We start from the raw sequence: 21,098 nt of genomic DNA, 5'->3' as shown, positions 1-21,098 counted from the left end.
GGTGAGCTGTTGTTGGAGCCTCAGCAGTGACTGGTATTCAGAATTGGCATCTGACACAACACAGGTGTAGGAATATCCCTGGGCAATACTGGGACTGAAAGGACTGGCAACTCTGTAGGTAGCTGGGTCAAGAATTTTCTAGTCTGGCAGATGGAGTGGGAAGGACTCCTGACTCTAGGCTATGGATCTCAAACATGCAGAGTTGTTTCCTACAGCCTACCATAGCTCCCCTACCCCCCTAAGTGGGCCATGTCTCTGCTTCTCCACCTACCTCCCAGCACTTCCTGCTGCCAAACAACTGTTGAGTGGTGTTTAGGACTTTCCAGGATAAGGAAAGGATGTGAAGAGGTGGGGCTGGGGTTGGAATAGGGGCAGGGACTTTGGAGTAGGGATAGGAAGAGAGAGGGCCCCATTGAAGGGGTGAAGTGGGGAACTTTTGTATCTTTGTATGAAAAGGTGCCAGTGATGTGGCCCTTAGGCCCATCTACTAGTTGTCATGGTGATTTGAGATCCCTGCTCTAAGTTATGTTAGTGCAGGTTTATGTGAGGCAGTCTTCTCATGGTGCAGTACTGCCAGTGCAGGAAATGAAAAGTTTCTACTCTTCTTGCAGGGTTCAGACCCACCCCTACCTGTCACTGTAGTTGATGCCAACAGACATTATCCATGAACTCCAGCCACACTTGTACTGGGAGTCTCTCATGGTACTGAGGGTAGGCTGTCCTCTTTATAAAAGAGGAAGGTGAAGTAGTTTCTCTCTTCTTAAGGGAGTGTTTACCTTTACCCTCCTCATGCCTGTTTAGAGGTCCTTGGGTTTATTTGGAGCAATGGTGTGTTAAAGCCAGAGGGTAGCAGGGACTGTCAAGTTGCTGAGCTACTTAAAAAGGCAATGTACTTACAGTTGGGTCAGTGTAAAGGGGCAATGTGTGTGAGAGAGATACACAGGTATGAGTGTCTGTCATGCTGTCTCCCCTCCCTCCATTTGTGCTGCCTTGTAAAGTGTGAGATTACATTAACAACACTGTTAACACTTGAGGGCTCAGCAGTTTAGTTCATCATTTAGCAGTAAAGCATTCCCTAAGAAATATCCTACCCTCTGTATCACCTCACTCAAGCTTTGTCATCGCCACTGTGTATAGTATTATATTGTTTAAACAGTGTAATGAAAACTTCTCTGGAACCTAACCCATCTTAATTCTTATGGGGAAATTGGATTTGTTTAACATTTCACTTTGTTCTTCAAAAATGCACCTTAACAACATTAAGCAAGGTGTTACTGTACACGTTGAAGCTCAGGTTTAGCACAGTAATAAAGTCAGACTCTGGCTTCTTACTTTGCCATAGTGCTTCTGAATCTTAAGATTAGTATGAGCAATACCCCCACCTGCATTTGGCCCAACAGGAGTTTTGGGAGACCTACAGACCCATATGAATTCTGAACTTAATACATTGTGTAGTAAAGAAAAGAGTTATTTTATCTGGATTTGTTAAGTGTTTACCATATGCAGAGTTGCAGTTAAAGAATATCTGAGGAATTATAAGAAAACTGATTTACCACCTTTAAATGACCAGAAACACATTAAACTATTTAACTTCTACATCAATTCCTCCAGCTCCTGCTGTTTTTGGGTATGAAGACAAAAGGTCTTGTTCTACTCCCATCCATGCCACTAGTTTGTTGTGGCCTTAGGCAAGCCACCTCACCTTTCCGATTCAGCAAGCCCACCTGCCTCACTCACAGGAGTGTGTGAGGATTAGTCTACTTCTTCAAAGTCCAAGAAGAGTGTTGTAAGTTGTACTTGAACCATAAATGTGGGTGGATGGTGCATTAGACTACTGAACAAATTGTAGAAACAAGTTTAACTTACTTAAACTACTGTAGTCTATGAACCTCAGTAACTTCTACATCCTACCATTTAGGTATGGCAATAGAGTCTATTCATCTTGTGCAGCAGAGGTTGAAGACATTTATACAATCAATGAACATTTTAATGCAATTTGCAGTTAAAACATTTCTATTTGCTACAACCAGCCCCTTTTGAAGCAAGCTCTGAAGCTGACCCTTCAAACTGTGAGTGCTAAGATGCTCCAGTGCATTTAGAAGCCTGCTTTGCATTTTCATCCTTGCCAATAAGATGTAGTTCAGTACTTGAAGTGATACTTGTACAGCTTCTTCTAGTCTCCCCACTGCCCAAACATATGATCTTTAAAAGGTTAATTCTACATCTCTCCACAAGAGAACTGAATGGTCTCACTCTGACAGCAGAAAAGTTTTAGTTAAGACTGTTCTAGAGAGTGAGCTCTTGACATCACAGGATATTCCCCACAGCTATTAAACATGGAATAAAGTAGTGCTAGCTTACATGCCAGATGAGAGTGGCCCTTTAGTATAGAGTTTACACATAGTATTTGGGAACATTTTTATTTTGTACACGTGACAAGATTTTACACCAAGAATAGTCAGTTAAATAGTACAATTTACATTCATGAAGAATGTTCTAAAAAATTCAACTTAAAAAATACTCCTCTGCCCATAACCCCCACAACACCCCCCTCAACATTTTACAGTGAAAAACTGAACAATCTAATTCACATTCCCTCCTCACCCCAGACAGGATGCTAGTTGAGTGCAGCTTACAGTTCATCTTTTACATCTGTGGATTCCTGCAAAGATGAGAGAGAGTTAAGTTTATGGTCTCAAAACAGTTTAAAAAAAAAAAAGGTTAGTCATCTCAATTTATAGATCTTTGTATGCAGAAAATAGCAGCTTCCATGCATTATATGATGCTTCCAAAGGCCAGTTTCTGCAGTATATTTGCTGCATTTCTCATTTTCACAGCACTTGTAATACCTGTGACAAAAGATTTTTAGTCCCTTTTAAAAACAGGGATTTTGTATCTGTTCACACCCATTTAACAACCCAAAGTGGTCTTAAAGATCAGACAATTGTCTAAGACCACCCTGTCTACAGGGGCTCCAGCTATCTGCTTGTCCCACTGGAGGGGAAGATATCTTATTTCATCTAGAACAATTAAAAAAAATTCCTTCGAGGCCCTTTATATCAGAGCAGCAAAAAGGGCAGAAACCCCAACTTCTCCACTGTAGGCCACCTTTGGAATGCAAATTATGATTGTGGTCCATCTCTGCTCAGTTTGTAATCCCCTCCACCCCTACCCCACACTACCAATGCTGAGAAGTCTACCGGCTTTCTGATCATGACTGTTGAGATCATAACAGGAATTCAATAGTGTGGACTAGCAAGCCAACATAGTAGAGTTCCCTCCATACTATTATTGCTGCAGCAGCTCAGAGTAGGTGTGGCAGGTAAATTTAAGCAGCTATGAGTCCAGATACAGGGAGCAGTTTTAAGTCATTTTTACCCCCCACTAACCTACTCTTGGGCAAGTACTTCATTAAAAGCAGCCTTAGATTCTCGGGTACAATTAAGAAAAGCACCACTATGCAAACTCCAGCTTTACAGGTAAGAGATACAGACTATAGGAGCCAACAACTTCAGGTAGGTGACTGAACATCAGGACCAATCTCCACTTGGTATCACCAAGAGATCAGAACAGATTTATGTAAATGGATGAGGCCCTTCCCCAGCCTAAACTGCTGGGAACCAATAATTTAGTCTATTTGGTTCAATAACCCTTCCAGCTGGTCCTCAGAATTGGGAATGAAGCAGTAGGGAACTGCAGTACTGAAAAGAAAAGAGTCCCAGAGCATCACAGCTTGCTACCCTCTACATTAAAATAGTTGCAGACATCTTAAAAAACCCAGGGTTACTTTACTGAACACCCACAATGGAATTTAATCAATTTTAACCTTGAAACATGATCAACTGGAAATACAAACATCTCCCAGTTTTATTAGAAAGTGCTAGCATTCTAATTAAAAAAACCAACCCCCTCCACTTATTTCTGACCACAGATTCAGCAAAGTTCAGCCATTAGCTAAATAGTCCATCTCCAACAAATTATACTTCCCAATCTGCTCTTCTGCACTTAAAGTTAGTGGCTTCTTGTCTACTAGAGTTAGGACAGGCATACACCAAGTGCCTTAGGGAAGTAGCCTTGCCTATATCCCAGTTTAGATCCAGCCTTAGACTACAAAATGAAGCGATTTATTTCAGTCTCATTTAACAAGTTCAGCAAGTAGCAGCTTGCTTGATGTCAAAGCATATCGTCAGTCTTTGGTATACAGTGAACCTCCACAAGTTTTATCTACACAATGCCTCAATGAAGCCATGTTTTGGTTTGCTCCATGAACTGTTCACTTGGAAATGTTACTTTCATTAGGTTTAGAAAAATTTGAGTTAGAGACTGTAGTAATGAAGAGTTATTCTTAGAACTTACCTTCTCTGTTTCACCCTCATCACCATCAGCTTCTACTTCCTCCTCCTCCTCATCTTGCTCTACTTCAGCAGTGTCTTCAGGTTCTTCTGGCTCCTCTTCCACCTTAGATAACATGAAACAAAGTTATTCGTTATTCCATCCTCAACAGATCAATTTGCTTATCTGTCTTAATGGTACACAGGATATATGCAAGATTCAGTTGGATGTTATTGTATGAATGGAGAATGAATGGGTTTCAGTGAAGCAAGGCAACAGATTTAATCACTTGATACATCTAGCTATTGGATGTTAAATGAAGTTGTACGTAAAATGCAATGAACCGAACTTTTGTATCTTTTAGTTTTAAGATTCACAAGTAGTAGTCTGGTAGATAGGACTGAAAGTGTGTCAGAGGCTCACTTTTCTGGCCCATTCACCTGCCTTTGCACTACTTAGGTAGCAAGACCTGCCCATATACCCTGATGCGGATTTCTTCAAGTGTGGCCAATTTTCTCCAGTGGGCACATCAAGTATAGCTGTCTCTCACAATCTCTATATAGCTACAATTGGGGGGGAAGACGAGTGCTGAGGCAGAGCATAAGAGCACACTGCACTGTCTTCAGCTGCTGCTGAGTCACTTGGGGGAAGTGCCAAGTGACAGAACTTAAGAGCTGCTTTGGAATGTGGCCAGTAAATCAGAACTGGGTCATTAATGACCCACTCTTGTGTGCAGAGAAACTGCATATACTGTAAGTGGGTCTAGATGTTAACTATGCCCAATTGTTACTTGGAAAACATCTACACAGTATTTTGGAGTAATCCCAGGTTGACAGACTTGGGCTAGCAGGGCTTGCGCTCTAAAAACAGCTGTATAGTCAACTTCAAAGCACTGTCTAACTTCAATCTGTGGCTTTTACAGCTATTTTTAAAAAGTTAGCTGAAGTCTTGCTGGCCCAGATCTATTCACCTGGGCCAGGAACACTCACTCCAGAATGTTGTGTAGACATACCCATATTCCCCATACATGCACACACCTTAAGTTTTGATTTTATTTTTTTAAACCAAACATTACCCAAAATGGAAGGAAGCTCACCTTTGCATCAAGGTCAATGTTTAAACTTAAACGAAGCATTCTTTCTATTCTCTCTCCATATTCCTTCGTGTCTGGTAACATATAACCTGATCGTATAGTTGCTGTTTCAAACAGAACTACAGCAAGATCTGCAACAGTTTTATCATCTTCATTTTCCTGATTTGGAAAAGTAAGGAAGAGCCATTAATCAGGGTTCATGCAGCCAAACAGTTGATATATCATTGCTTTGTAACTTCCGTTTACCTTGATGCGCCTGAGCATGTCCTTGATCAGTGGATGTCTAGGGTTAATTTCAAAGGTCTTCTTCTGACTAGCATAGTAACTACAAGCAGAAAATTACATCAGTAGCTAGCTTTTTAAAAGCAGTAGTACTACTTTAGTTTGCCCTCTAATGTTTATGCTTGGCTTATTTCAGAGTAGTCCATAAGTTCAAGTTCTGGAAGACAACTGAAATGCAGGAAGTCAGCTTTACATGTAATACTTAGTTCACACTGCTGTTCTGCTCTTCGATATGTGCAGATGCTTATCAATTCATTCTGTTGTGCTTCAGTAGCATCAGTTTGTGAAGCAAGCAGGTATGCTAGCTAAGAGAGGAGTTACAAACCAACACACACTTTCAATGCTTAGACACTAGATAGATTCAGTAAAGAGTTCGTTGTAAGCTTTGCTTTCTAAATAGTTTAATGTAGCACTGCTGAATGCCTTTATAAATAATACTTTCTGAATTTTTTCTCTTACAGTCACTACCATTGTGACAGACCACCTATTTACACTATTACACCAATGGACAGTTTGATTTGTCAAACAATTTAAATATTTAAAGATAGTCAAGACAGATTAAGTTAAAGACTAGGCCTGAGTTTTTGGCATCTGATCAGCTTGCTTTTACCATTAGTAAAAGCCTACCTGAGCTACAGCCTCACTGCTGTTAACACTGCAGGGGAATGTCTGCATACAAAAAGACTTTCAGTGTATGTATATTGTATACACACACACGATTTTGTAGTTTGGGCTGTTAAGTATGTGACTGGATCCCTTTAAATTAAGTCCTGTAAATATGTATAAAATTCAATGATGAGTGTATACTTCAGTCCTTGAGATGAAAAATAATTAAAAATGAGGATTCTCTCTTATAGGTCCATCATCAATATGGAGCACTGTTAGTCAATTCATAAATGCATGCTAACTGTGGCTTGCATCTGTGGTATTGGTAGACCATGACATACAAGTATGAAAGCTTACTTTGTGGAGATATCTTTCCCAGTCTGGTATGCCTGAGCCTTCATAATTCTTTCCATGTTGCCAGACCATCCATACTGACTAGCCACCAGTGCACATGGAGACTGAGTTAAGCGTTGAGACAACACTGCTTTTTCAATCTAGGGGAAAAAAAAGTAGATTGAGGAACCTCTAACGAGCAAGAGAAGTGTCTACCTATTTCATTGATCTCAAACTACTGCAGTAATTTGAGATGAAATTTGCAGTTCTCAACTTTGAGATCAAGTTAGTTTTTACTAAAATCTGTAAAGTTTAAATACAGTCCTATAATACACTTGTTATAAATACTTCAGAGTTGGCTTTGAGAGCTTTTCATTGGAAATCAGAGTCCAAATATACCATTAGTATTTTTGTCTTCTAAAAAGCCATTGAGAGAGTTGAGCAAAGTGATTTTTAGAAGCTGTCTACAATCATATAGAAATGAAGTTTATGCCCTCAAGGGACAAATGAATGAATGAAGTCTACTGCGAGGAGGAGGGTGTAAAACTAAAAATTAAAGGGATTAGTCAGATGCCTTTTATACACACACACACACACACGTCAGCCGTGTTAATCTGTATCTGCAAAAAGAACAGGAGTACTTGTGCTCAAATTCCTTAGTTTCTAGGGTGCCACAAGCTTTTGTGGACTAGTCTACTTTCAGATTCATGCAGTGGAAAATATAGCAGGAAGATCACACAGAACATGAAACAATGGGTGTTAACCATGATTGATCACTTAGTGGTAAAATTACTTAGTATGGTAAAATCCTTTGTTTCGTGTGTGTCTTTCTACTGTATTTTCCACTGCATGCATCCAATGAAGTAGGCTGTGGCCCATGAAAGCTTATGCTCAAATAAATTTGTTAGTCTAAGATGCCACAAGTACTCCTGTTCTAGATGCAAAATAATGCTCCTGTGAACACAGATTTTGTACCTTGTCCTTTAAAGCCTTGTCTTTCATCCAGGTTAAGAGTGGCTCAAATTCTTTTTCTAAGGCTTCCCGACTCTCCTTGGATTTGTCACTTTCATCAAATTTCACTCCTTCCTTAGCAACATTTTGGAATCTCTTGCCATCAAATTCTGGCAGCGCTTGAATGCAGTATTCATCTACAGGTTCAGTCAAATAGATCACTTCATAACCCTTTTTCAGAAGACGTTCAACAAATGGTGAAGATTCAGCCTAGAAAGACAAGTTAATTAGAAACAAGTTTAATATTGCTTGACACTAAATTATTGAATTCCATTGCTGTATAGTTCAGCCAGTTATGAAAGTATTAGCAGTGTCTGGCATTTAGGTTAATATATCTTAAGTTGCATTGAACAGCAACAGTAGTACTACAGTACACACAACTACAGTCATATGGCACAGAGTATAGCCATTCTTTCCAGCAGTAACATCTTGAAGTACAACTAGTTTGATTCCTAAACTCAGATAGGTTTGCTACTTGACTATTTTGCTTTACAGTAACTCACTTAGTCATCCTAGTTAACATTGCTGATCAATTAGAGAACGTGGTTGTTTAAAGTTGCACAATGCTCCCTTAACACATTGTTTGGTAGCCACCTGCTTTGTCCACTGCTTGCAAGAAGAGCAGCCCATTGCCACTAGCTAGTGGGGGCTTGGAACCAGGGTGGATTGGCAGGTGGATTGGTAGCGCCGGTCGCCAGAATTTTTGGAGGGTGCTATTTTGCCGGGGGGGGGGGAGGGGCGCAGCATGCAGGTCCGGTGGACTTACCGCAGTCATGCCAGTGGACGGTTCGCTGCTGGAAAGGCTCCGGTGGAGCTGCCGTAGTAATTTCCTTTAGACCAGCGCATCGTCCGCCAAAAGACTGCGGCAGCTCCACCAGAGCCTTTCCAGCAGCGGACCGTCCGCCGGCATGACTGCAGTAAGTCCACCGGGGCCGTAAGGGGTGGCAAAATGGCCATCTGCCTAGGGCGTCAGAAACCCTGGCACCGCTCCTGCCCCTGCCCCATCAGCACTCTGCTCCCTTAAGTTCCCTGTGGGGCAGCTGCCCAGCAGGCTATCAATTGCCAGCAGTTCAGCTGTCCCCCCCCACTACGTGCTGCTCCTGGGAGTCTCTTGCTTGCTGTGCAGGAGGGGGGCTAATGTCAGGGTGTCCCCCCTCCCCTACTTCCTGTCCCTGCCCACCGCTTACCCTTTCTCCATATAGAGCAGGGTGGGGACAGGACAGGCCTCAGGACAGAGAGCTTGCTGTTGCTGGCTGCAGCTACTGTCTCAACTTCTAGATCTACTTAAAAAGGCAATGTACTTAGAGTGATGTCAGCGTACTTAAAGGGGTAATGTGTATCTCTGTCCCTGACACGGGGTGTGTGTCTGCCATGCACTCTCCCCTCCCTCTATTGGTGCTGCCTTGTAGAGTGTGAGGCTACATTAACATATTAACCCTGATGGCTCAGAAGAATGCTAGATCATTTAGCAGTAATGCATTCCCTGGGAAATATCCCACCCTCTGACTTCACCACCTCAACCAAGGTTTACCAATCACCACTGTACAGTATTAATTGTTTTCTCTCTATCAAAGTTTTGTCTGGTGAAAAAAAATTTCCCTGGAACCGAATACTTCCCCCTACCCCCACCATTTACATTAATTCTTATGGAGAAATTGGATTTGCTTAAAGTTGCATTTTTCTGTATAACATTGGAAGATTTTTATTCTTACCTCTTTTCTGTTGGACCCGGCCATGAAATAGATTTTGTCTTGTTTCTCCTTCATTCTCTCCACATACTGGTCCAGACTAGTAGTGTTACTTTCATGATGAGATGATTGAAAACGAAGAAGTTTAGCTAGACGGGTACGGTTGGAATGATCCTCAATTACTCCAAGTTTTATGTTAGTACCAAACTCTTTCCAAAATGTATCGTTGTATTTTTCTTCAGCAATCTTCTTGATCATGTCAAGAGTTTTACGAACCAGTTTCTTCCTAATAACCTAAGAATTCCAGAGACAAAATATCAAGTTCACCCATACTGTTACATAAACAGTGAGCACAACTAATCTTTTAAAATGCTACTACAAAGAATGCTCCAGACAATCTGCTAAATACTACCTCAGTTCTCATGTTACTCTTCTGTAGCCATCCCCTTTTCATTTTCTTCCACTTAAGATCTAATACACTTTGAATTTGTGGCAAGTTTTCATGAATTGTTCCTCTTTGCATCTTCACTTTAATTAAAAGTGAAATCAAGTTAAGCTTGATGTCTTGCTTTTTACTTTACTCCTAATTTAGATACAATAGGGCCAGAAAGAGTCTAGGCTAACTATGGCTAGTTGGGTATTGTTTCCCCATACTTGCTACAGTCATGTTACTTAACCAGGGAAGTAGATTTATCCACTCCTTGCCATTAGGTAGCTTGTTAAATTATGTTTAAATGAAGATACCTTTAGCAATTTATGCTGCTGGAGGGTTTCACGGGATACATTCAGAGGAAGATCATCAGAGTCCACCTAATGGGTGGGGGAGGAGGAGGAGGAGAAGAAAAAAAAAAGAATTTATGAAGTAGAAGCAACCATAACTTAAGCCAACTCAGTCAAAAAAACTTCAAGATACTTACAACACCCTTGACAAAATTAAGATATTTAGGCATCATATCATGGAAATCATCAGTGATGAACACTCTCCGGACATACAACTGCATGATTAAAAAAATAAAATAAAAAAGGAATTAGGAATGTTTGAGGGATGTTTAAGTATACCAAAAGCTAGAATAATGTTTTTACCTTAATGTAATCACTCTTTTTGGATCCATATTCATCAAATAAGCCCCGTGGAGCTGAGGTGGGAATAAACAAGATAGACTTGAATGTTACTTCTCCTTCAGCAGTGAAGTGAATATAAGCCATAGGATCATCATGTTCCTGTGGAAGAAAAGTTACTATTTAGTCAAGCTCTGGAAAGAAACAAACACTGTGAAAGCTATTCTTGCGAGTTTGAACTCGTGGAAGGAACAGCTGGATCAGTGATCTAGAAATAATTCATGGGATAAATAAGTGCTGGTAACCCTCTGCATAACTACCACTGGTTTATCCATCCTTTAGAAGGGAAGTTTTATTTAACTTCTTCCTTTCATTCTAGATTTGCATGAAATGAGATTAAGGAGATTACCATAATCTGGGGTTTAAGACTTCAGTCTCAATACTTAGTTGGCAGTTTATTTCCATGTTAAATAGCATGTAAGCAGTAGTTCACCAATATTACTAAGGCCATGTCTACATCTAAAATTTTGCAGCGCTGGTTGTTACAGCTGTATTAGTACAGCTGTATAGGGCCAGCGCTGCAGAGTGGCCACACTTACAGCAACCAGCGCTGCAAGTGGTGTTAGATGTGGCCACACTGCAGCGCTGTTGGGCGGCTTCAAGGGGGGTTTGGGGATCGCTAGAGCAAACCGGGGAAGGAGACCAGCTTCGCCGCGGTTTGCTCTCGCGTTCCCGGAACCCCCCAGCAAACCTCAGGGAAGGAGACCTGCTTGCTCGGGGAACGCGAGAGCAAGCTGGGGAAGGAGACCAGCTTGATTACCAGAGGCTTCCTCAGGTATGCTGGGATACCTGCTTATTCCACGGAGGTCAAGAAAAGCGCTGGTAAGTGTCTATACTTGATTACCAGCACTGGATCCTCTACACCCGAGACAAAACGGGAGTACGGCCAGCGCTGCAAACAGGGAGTTGCAGCGCTGGTGGTGCCCTGCAGATGTGTACATCTCCTAAGTTGCAGCGCTGTAACTCCCTCACCAGCGCTGCAACTTTCTGATGTAGACAAGCCCTAAGCAGCCTGGTTCTACCAAAAGTGAGGAAAGATAATTGAAACTGAAAAATTAAGCAATATACTAGTGGAAAGTAATAAGAGCCATTACACAACCACTAACATTTTCACTGCTATTTGCAAAGAATAATTCTGCACCGTTGTGCAGGGAACATTAATTCTGCATTGCATAATTCCCCCTGAATTTGATTTTCACCAAGAAGCTTATCTTCCAGTTGCGTTTCAAAAATGTTAGTTATGTGTACACACAACCCTAGCAGCACCACTCTCCATCTTATATTCCTTGCCAGCTTGAATCCACATCCTCTGCTCCCATCTATCACTAAATCCCTACCCAGCACTTCTATCCATACATGGCATGGGGGCATCACTTCTGGAGATGAAAGGGTATTGGCTGGCAAATCATGTACATGACTGAACATGCACACTCACTGACTATCCTGGGGTCTCCCTTCCCCATGCCAGCCACTTGCTATCTTACAACTATTGCTAACACCCCAACCCTCCCATCCCACTACAATGGCGTAACCCAAAAAAACATAGAAGCTTGAACTTGAGACCAGACATGACAGACACACAAAGCAGTCCTTAAGGACGCTATCGCCCTCTTAGGCCAGGTCATTATAATACTCTTATATAATGACTGTTTAAATGAAATATTTAAATTTAACTGAAACAGAACAGTCAAAAATGCATAAACTTCTTTATTAATATGCCTAGAAACCTATTTCTCAAAAAACAGTTTCTGAATCTCTCTATTGTTACAGAGATACCTGCTGACAGGCATTTTGAAATAAATTGCCAAAAGTAAATGGAAAAAGGCATGACTATATTGCGTTATTTTGACAATATGTACAATATTTTGAAGTTGTGCAGAAAAAAATATTTTGTGCAGCATTTCCCAAAAAGGGAAGATCATACCAACTACCCTCCCCACAACTCACATTCCCTTCCCTACTCCCCTCAATCAGAACAAGGACCTTTACTGAACCCATATATTGCTTTAGACTGAGCTTGTACTGTATCAGAAGCGCACTATAGAAATGTGAAGCCCATAGCAAGTTTACCTTAGAAAACGATTTGTAAAAAGCTTTGTATTCATCTTCTTCTACTTCCTTAGATGGTCTCTGCCAAATTGGCTTGATATCATTCATAAGCTCCCAATCCCAGACAGTTTTTTCAACCTGTGCATGAAAAGAAAAAAAAAAAAAAAAAAGGCAATTCTACATTGTTCAACCCTTTTGCACATGCCTGAAATTGCTGGTATTGATGTATAAATTACTGCAAGTTACAGACGAAAGTCACTGCTTCTCAAATTAGAAAAAGCAGCAAAGAGTCCCGTGGCACCTTATAGACTAACAGACGTATTGGAGCATGAGTTTTTGTGGGTGAATACCCACTTAGTCATCCAATCCAGACCAACACGGCTACTCCTCCGATACGCAAATTAGGAAGTTTCTATATGTATTGTCAACCTTTGTAGTGTTCTGCATGCAGAGTATTACTTCAAGTGCTCAGTGGTGTACTAGGAGCATAGAGTTTGCATTATCTAGTGGCTAGCCGTTCAAGAGTCTTGGGCTGTTTATCTGCCCTCAGCAGCTTACTTGCCAATGTAAGAAATACATTACAGTACACCTAGCCCTGTTCTCAGCCTCTTGTAGAGAAATCCTTATGGAACTACCATTCACAAAGTACTACTAGTATTTCTGAACAAGAAAACATTTTTTGCTGTTGGGCAACTGTTAGGATCAAAATATTGTGTATTAGAATTTTATTTTACTGCCCTGCTAACAGCAGATTTTTACTAACACCGTATAGATGTAAACTTACTAGAAGGCACCATTGTTGCTAAAAATATATCATGCACATCTGGAAGATAAAGGAACACGGAACTGTAAACCAAGCTGTCTAGTGCTTTGAAGTCTATTAACCCCCTCCCTCCCCAAAAAAGGAAAGCTACACACAACCATACCTTTTTAGTTTTTGGCTTTTTCTCCTCTTCTTCCTCCTCAACAGCAGCTTCATCATCTGTTTCCTCTTTTTCTTTTTCTTCCTCCTCTTCAATGGGCTCTTCTACAGTCTCAGTCTGTGGAAACACTTACCTATAAGTCTATTTTGCTTCAGAAGGACCTGGTCAAACAACCTTTCCTTGGTAGGTACTCACACAACATCTAGATTTGAAAATCTAAGCCCCTTAACTATCATAAGTCACCATTTGACTACAAAAAGCCATTATTTTAAATGAATGAGTAATTCTAGAACATGTCAACTACCATGCTTTAAGATAAACCATGTAGTATGTTCTGCATTCTGATTATTAGTAATATGTAATAATTCACTCTGAATAGCAACAGATTGAGTGTGGCTGTGGCAGAAACAAGCTTGCCTAAGTTGATTTTCAACCACTGTGTCTGAATTTTGTACTTTAACACACTGAAGATAAACAGAGGCACATGACAAAATGTGAACCTTCAGTGAGGTCCCAAAACAATACCCTGGTGAGAAGCCCCAGGATCTCCAGGCAGCAGGTAGATATTTCCACCATGATGCATTCTCTGCTTGAGGCTTCCACCTTTTGGTTTTGCTTCTTGCTAATAGATAAGAAGCTACAGGGTGGCTCTACCTGAGAGGAAGAGTAGCAGTTATTTCTTCCCCCTCCCCCCAGTTGGGAAGGTGAGGGACAGGTCCCTCACTTATCCCTTCACCTGTCTCTTTTGAGTCATCCTGCGTATGGATTCCAATTTCCTCAGCTACTGCTCAGCTTTTACAAGTAGCGTGAAGTTGCCATAAGTTCTCCTATTCCCCAGATTTGAAGAGCAGTGAAGCTGACCAGTTCTGCTCCTTTGAGAAAGTCAGTTTGGAGAAACACCAACACCACCAGCCAAACAAGAACCAATGGAGTTTTTGGAACCATGAGGATAAGTGCTTTCATAGAATGCTTAAGCTCTGTAGAGCAAACAGCTCAGGAAATTTTGTGATGAATGAGGGCACCCTATCAGGAAATGGCTTTTTCAAGCCTTTGAAACTTGTGCTGTATATATAATGAATGTAATTATTTAAGAGTGAGAACTATTTACCTTGCTGCTCCACACATATATAGGGAAGTTAATGAACTGTGAATATTTCTTGACTAGATTTTTAATTGTATCCAGCTCAAGATAGTCAGATGCCTCCTCCTTCAAGACAAGGCTGAAGAAGACAGTACAAGCATTAGACAGGCTAGTATTTCAAGGCAGTTTTACTTAGTTGAATCTATGTATAAGTAACTTGAAGAATCGAGTGTATCAGAACACCCAAATAGTGGACAATCCCTTGGGAAAGTTCCAAAAACAGTTTACTCTGCTCCTTTGCAGTCCTTTTTCCTCTCGAAAAAGGAGTACCTTACAGCTCTTCCAATTATGGAAGCCCAACAAAGCAGACCAGAACAGCTTTAGAAAACTGCATTTAAAGACAAATCACATTAGCAGACTCTAAAATCATTGTTTGAAACCGATTCTACATCATTTACTAGATTTCAGAAGGGGGAGGGAAGAAGAGGGACGGAGAAGTGTCATGAAGAGTCTTACTAGTTGAGTATCTTCCCCCAACGAGTATAACAAACATTCTTAAAAATAAAAACTTAAAATCAGCTGCAGCCAAGATGCATACCCAAATGAAGAGAAGGGTCCACTGGAGGATACTGAGTCACCCTCTAATCCATGAGCTGCCACCAAGCCAGTCCCAGAGTATAACTGAAATTGGCTGCTCAGAGGGATTTTTATTGTCAGGTAGTTTGGCCTCATTTAAGAGGAACTACTACATTTAGCACTGGTTTCATTTTTTCCACCACATTACATTGTGGAAAGTCTTCCAAACAGTACTTGCAACTCAAGTATCAGGACTAGAAAGTTGTGTCTCTTACAGAAATCTGAAATGTACTAAGTGAACAGCAAAAAAGGTAGACATTAATCATGCAATTTCAATTTTTATAGGTCAGTAGCAGACAAATTTAAGATTTAGGTTGTCTACAGCACTTGAAGTTAATGGAAAGTTTGACAAAACGGAGAAAGGCATGTTTCTCTTTTGGTTCTTGCTACTTAAGTTTGCTAAGCCTCAGATAGGAAGAGCAAGCCAACTGCATTAGCAGAAAGAACAGCCAACACAGTCGCCAGTTATGTCAGAGCAGTACAAGTTTGGAGATCAGCTCTGAAGAGATAATTTGTTAGTTATTCTCTACACCGTGCATAACAAAAGTTTTGTCAGTGTGGCCCACAAAAATTGACTGGAGCTATTAAAGTTTGCAGGCAGTTCATTTGTTTCTTCTGGTCCACTCTTCTCCATCACTAAGTCCACTTTAGAAATAAAACACTAGCAGTTTAGCAAGAGTACTGGGGAGTATGTACTTTTCAGGTAATGTAGCTGAACTAAAACAAATTCTGGCTTTAAAACTAGAAATCAAGCATGACAAAAAACATACCTGTTACATCTCATCACATCCTTAAGCTATGCAAGGAAGTGAAAAAACTGAACACCTTTAGTAGTCAGTAGTTATTTTCAAAGTCCTTATACCACAGCTTTGATTCAGGAAGTCATTCCTATTCAGGAAAAGCACTTATTCCAGGCTAAGGACACTATAAATGAAGAGTTGCATGCACAAGATTCATAGTGTCCTATCACATTCACAGACATGAAAAATTCATTACAGACCATGAAATCTGCTTGTGCGCTTTTACCCTCTATACTATATTGATTTCACAGGGGGGGACACCCATTTTTCTCAAATTGGGGGTCCTGACCCAACATCGAGTTGCAGGGATTGCCACCCTTACTTCTGTACTGCCTGTCTTCAGAGCTGGGCTCCCGGCCAGCAGCTGCTGCTCTCCAGCTCTTAAGGCAGCAGCACAGAAGTAGGGGTTGTGGTACTGTTAACCTCCTACAGTAACTTTGCAACCCTTCCACAACTTCTTGTTGGATCAAGATCCCCAAAATTATAACACTGAAATTTCAGATTTAAATAGCTGAAATCTGAAAATTTATGATTTTAAAAATCCTATGACTGTGAAATTGACCAAAGACAGACTGTGAATTTGGTAGGGCCCTATTCATAATGCAGAGACCAACCAACAACATGCTAGTGAGCAAGGTATACATCAGTTTAATAAGTTTTTTTGGGATCAGCTGCAATACTTACGTTATGGTGGTGCCTCTGCCTAAGGAGTTTCCTCTAGGGTCATCAATCACTGAGAATTCATTTGAATCAGATTCCCAAATGTGTTGAGTATCATTGTTATGCTTTGATGTAACAATAACTCTGTCTGCTACAAGGAAGGCAGAATAGAAGCCAACACCAAACTGGCCAATCAACTCGGATGTTGACTGACTATCTTCTGGCATTTCAGTAATCTTGTTTAAGAATTCACTTGTTCCAGACTTGGCAATGGTACCCAAGTTTTTAATTAATTCTTCCTTGGTCATGCCAATACCTGTGTCTGTAACATGAAGCATGTTCTTCTCTTTATCGCACTAGAAAATAAATGAGGTAAATTCAGTTAAATGTCACTTGAAGACAGTATGCATTGCATCTTGTTAAAGTTGAAAGTTACAGGTGAGACATTACAGTAACTGGGAAGATATTCCATGAATAAGATCTGCTATGCAAAACTCTGGCTAGAGTATAGATTCACATTAATGCAATAAGGGAAGACACTCTTGCTGATGCAATGCAGTGGTTCAGCCACTCTCCACAGAAAGTGGAACACTTCAGAGGCAGCCATAAATGCTTGCTACAACAGTAAGATGAGGCATTTGAGGATTTTATAGTCAAACCAATGGTAGTGTACCAAGATTTTAATCTAAGTAATTTATAAACTCTGGGATAGGCAGAATATTAAATACAGATTTGTAGCTTGGGCAAGTCAAGAAGTATTGTCCACTGGTGGGGGTGGGTGGAAGAACCAGCAGATTACTATTAATAGCTAGCAGCTCTTACCTTTATTTTAATAGTGAGTTCTTCATTACCAGCAAGGGCATTTTCATCAGTCAGTGATAATAGCCTTATCTTATCTAGAGCATCAGAAGCATTTGAAATTAATTCTCTCAGGAAAATCTGAAATGAAATGTATAAGGATGATAAACTTTGCTAGAACTATACATGCTCACATTGTCCAGATAAACATACTGCTTACCTCCTTGTTTTTGTATAAAGAATTGATAATGAGTTTCATCATTCTGTTAACTTCAGCTTGGAATGCAAACTTCTCAGATTTTTCTCTGATTTCTTTTATCTGGGATGCATTTAAGCCATCTAACTGAATAGCTTCCTCCTCTCTGCGGAGACAAAGTTAGATCTTTTATTAGGCCGTATTCAGTTAGTATGTAGTTAGCCCAGCAGCAGGAACAACTGAATTTGAGGTTACAGCAGACAGACAGATCTTCTGTTACTATGACATTCCACAAACCATGACATCAGGACGACAGTTTAGAACTGCAAGATTTGATTTTGACCATGGAACAGTAAGTGTGAAAACTACTAGGAAAGTCTGATAACAGGTGAGTGAACTAGATGTTTTAAAAGCTAGACCTCTCTACTATTCAGCAAAAATCCTATCACAGTCCCTGGTCTACAGGCTCCACTCTGAAGTTACAATATACAATAACCTCTATGCTACAGAAGGGTAGGCATACAACTGAGTTTTTATAACATTAGAGGTTATTTCAAGTGTACTGAATTGTGTGCCCCAAGCCAGTGTACTTGTATTGGTGACCCCTTTCACACAGCAAGCCTGAGTGCAACCCCCTTCCCCCCAATGAATTAAAAACACTTGTTTGCATATTTAACATCATTACAAATGCTGGAGGCAAAGCAGTGTTTGGGGTGGAGGCTGACAGCTTGTGACTCCCATGTAATAACCTTGTGACCACCTGTGGGGTCCCAACCCCTGTTTGAGAACCCCTGCCCTAAGAAGTACCAGAAAAAGAAGGAAGCTGACTGGTACCAAAGGAAGTCAATGACAGATGTCAATCTTTGACTTCAAATATGTAACATGGCAATCTGGCTACCATTTCACTTAGCTATTATGTTTTACTTACCATTTATCTGCTTTTAAAGGGATTTAATATAAACCCACAAAACACAGACAATTTGCTTTATTAAAAAATAAAGGTACTGAAGAGACTGGAGCTCGTTTCTCTGAAGCAGTGGCTCTCTACCTTTCCAGACTACTGTATCCCTTTCAGGAGTCTGATTTGTCTTGCATTCCCTCCAGCTTTCACCTCACTTAAAAATTAATTGCTTACAAAAATCAGACATTAAAAGACAAAAGCATCACAGCACACTATTACTGAAAAACTGCTTACTTTCTCACTTTTACCATATAATTATAAAATAAATCAATTAGAACATAAATATTGTACTTACCTTTCAGTGTATAGTATCTAGAGTAGTATAAACAAGTCACTGTATGAAATTTTAGTTTGTACAGACTTTGCTGGGGCTTTTTAACATAGCCTATTGTAAAACTGGGCAAATAGCCAGATGATTCAATGTACCCCCTGTACACCCCCAAGGGTACATGTACCCCTGCTTGAGACCCACTGCCCTGAAAGACACTACATGAGACACACAAACCTCTCCCCCATCACAGTACTGACGCCTTGGCCAGCGAGAAGGACGAGGCGATAACCAGCACGTGGAGTTCACAGCTCTTTACAGGATTATAGATACAAACCTCTGAACAACTTCGTCATCGGTCCGAGAGCCCTCTCTGCTTTTCCCCAGGTCATCTTCTACTGTGCCGTCCACCTCCAGCTCCTCCGCTCTAGCCGATGCTGGGGAGAAGGGGGCGTTAGCGAACTGACCCACAGCGCGGAGCCGCCTCGCCCCTGCGGGGGCCTGCCGCGCCGTGCACTGCGAAGGAGGCGCCTGTCAGGACCCCGCCGCGGGCGACACGAGGGGAGGGAGGAGGCGCGGAAGGTCTCCGAGCTGCAGGCCCAGCGCCATGACGGGCCGGGCAGTGCAGGGAGCTCCCCCCCCCCACAGACGGTGATAACGGCGCTGCGGGAAGCGGCCCCGACCCCACCATGGGGCGCAGCGCCTCGAGGCTCAGGCCCCTGAGGAGAACCACCAGCGCAGACCCTGCCAGCCTCCGGGGAGGCTGAGGAGAGATGGGGAAGAGGGACCGGACGGTTCTCCCCGCTCGCCCCAGAGCGGCTCCCCCCTCCCCTTTCCCTGGTTCAAACAGCCCCGGCCCCTGCCCCGAGGGTCCCGGCCCCGTCCTCTTATTCCCCGGGCGGAGGCCGCGCGGGCCCAGGCCCAGGTCACCTGCCCCAACCGCTCCTCGCCAGAAGCTTCTAGAACCCGCGTGCGGGCGGGCGACTCACGGGCTAGGAGCAGGACACACAGAAGAGCGAGTCCCCACAGCGGCTTCATGGCGGTGTCAATGCGGACCCAGGAGAGAACAACTGATCCCGTGCCCCGCGACTCGAGCTCGCTGGAACGAGTCTATCGCTGAATCTGCCGAACCACCAACCAGGTGAGCCCGCCTCCCCCCAGCCTTATCACTGTCCGGCACGCGGGGCGGGGAAAGGCGCTCAGCAAGGCGCCAATCAGAGCGCACCACGCCAAACACAGAGCCAATGAAGAGTCCCGAGGGGTGGGGCGGAGTTCGGTCCTTGCCAATTAGAGCCTTCCATGTGCGGCTTCCTGCAGCCAGAGCGTGGCTGCCTCTGATTGGTCATTGGTAGGAAGAGTCGGCCAATCATTTTAATAGCTAGTTTAATCAGCCTGCCTTTTATTTAAATTAAATACTCGGAAATGTTTGACTCCGCGGGCATGTGACTCACCCACGAATGAGATCTGTGTCTAAAGCGATAAAAGTCTCCACATGGCCGGATCAATCCAAAGCATTTCCGGGGCGCCCAGAATGTTTGCCCAGAGACAGTTACTACGGCAACGTTTACTTCCGGCAGGTACAACCTCTGCGGAGGCAGCTCCGGAGAAGTGGGTGAGAAGTGAGTGACGGAGGCCAAGCCGATACCCGGAGTGCGCGGGGCTGCGCTGCCGCGGGATGAGGGCCGGGAAAGGGAAGGTGCTCCCGCCACAAGGAATGTGGGCTGGGGAGCGGACTCCCCCCATACCTCTTAGACCACAACTCCCAGCATGCAGCGCTCCGGGGTATTGCGTGCCGGGACTTGCGTACTGGCGCCGCATTGGAGGAGGGGAATCGTAGTTCTTAGGTTTTCAATGAGCTGAGAGCGCTCTGCATGCTGGGAGTTCCTTTGCATGCTGGGAGTTGTGGTTTACGTCATAGTGCCGGCGTGTCTTCACCATGGGCAGGAACACGCCCCTTGCTTGTAGCTGTAGCTTCTGCCTTGTCGTTGACTACGTGGGACGTGACTGGAGGCCGAGAGTCGACCCGCAGCGCTCATTGCTTTGGCTAGGCCCTAGTGGCCACGCTCCCAACCTCTGCAGTAGCTTAGGGCCAGATTTGTAAAGGCATTTAGGCAGCTAAAGATGATAAAAGTGCCCGTAGGCACCAGTTGCATCATTGAACTCTTAGAGCCGTTTGAAAATGTGCTCCTGACAGCTGCCATCCCAGAGCAGTGACATTCCTGCCTTTTGCCCCCTATGTGTCTAGGGTTACCAGTTTTGGTG

At 42.5% G+C, this 21,098-nt stretch overlaps 1 protein-coding gene across 1 annotated transcript; it reads right to left on the bottom strand.

Annotated features, from left to right (window-relative positions):
- Positions 1 to 1,945: 1,945 nt before the first annotated feature.
- On the bottom strand, positions 1,946 to 19,993 carry HSP90B1 (heat shock protein 90 beta family member 1). Its single transcript, XM_030544541.1, has 18 exons — positions 19,826 to 19,993; positions 19,174 to 19,273; positions 17,632 to 17,773; positions 17,436 to 17,552; positions 16,638 to 16,969; positions 14,545 to 14,656; positions 13,440 to 13,553; positions 12,535 to 12,651; positions 10,429 to 10,566; positions 10,263 to 10,340; positions 10,090 to 10,155; positions 9,370 to 9,639; positions 7,622 to 7,867; positions 6,671 to 6,807; positions 5,672 to 5,750; positions 5,429 to 5,584; positions 4,357 to 4,458; positions 1,946 to 2,662 (listed from the first exon to the last, which is right to left on the bottom strand). The coding sequence occupies exons 1-18, from the start codon at positions 19,872 to 19,874 to the stop codon at positions 2,633 to 2,635; spliced, it is 2,385 nt and encodes a 794-aa protein (XP_030400401.1). The 5' UTR covers positions 19,875 to 19,993; the 3' UTR covers positions 1,946 to 2,632.
- Positions 19,994 to 21,098: the final 1,105 nt, after the last annotated feature.

The sequence above is a fragment of the Gopherus evgoodei genome, chromosome 1, assembly GCF_007399415.2.
Source record: "Gopherus evgoodei ecotype Sinaloan lineage chromosome 1, rGopEvg1_v1.p, whole genome shotgun sequence".
NCBI classification, from domain to species: domain Eukaryota; kingdom Metazoa; phylum Chordata; order Testudines; family Testudinidae; genus Gopherus; species Gopherus evgoodei.
This window is presented reverse-complemented; position numbering and strand designations above follow the sequence as displayed.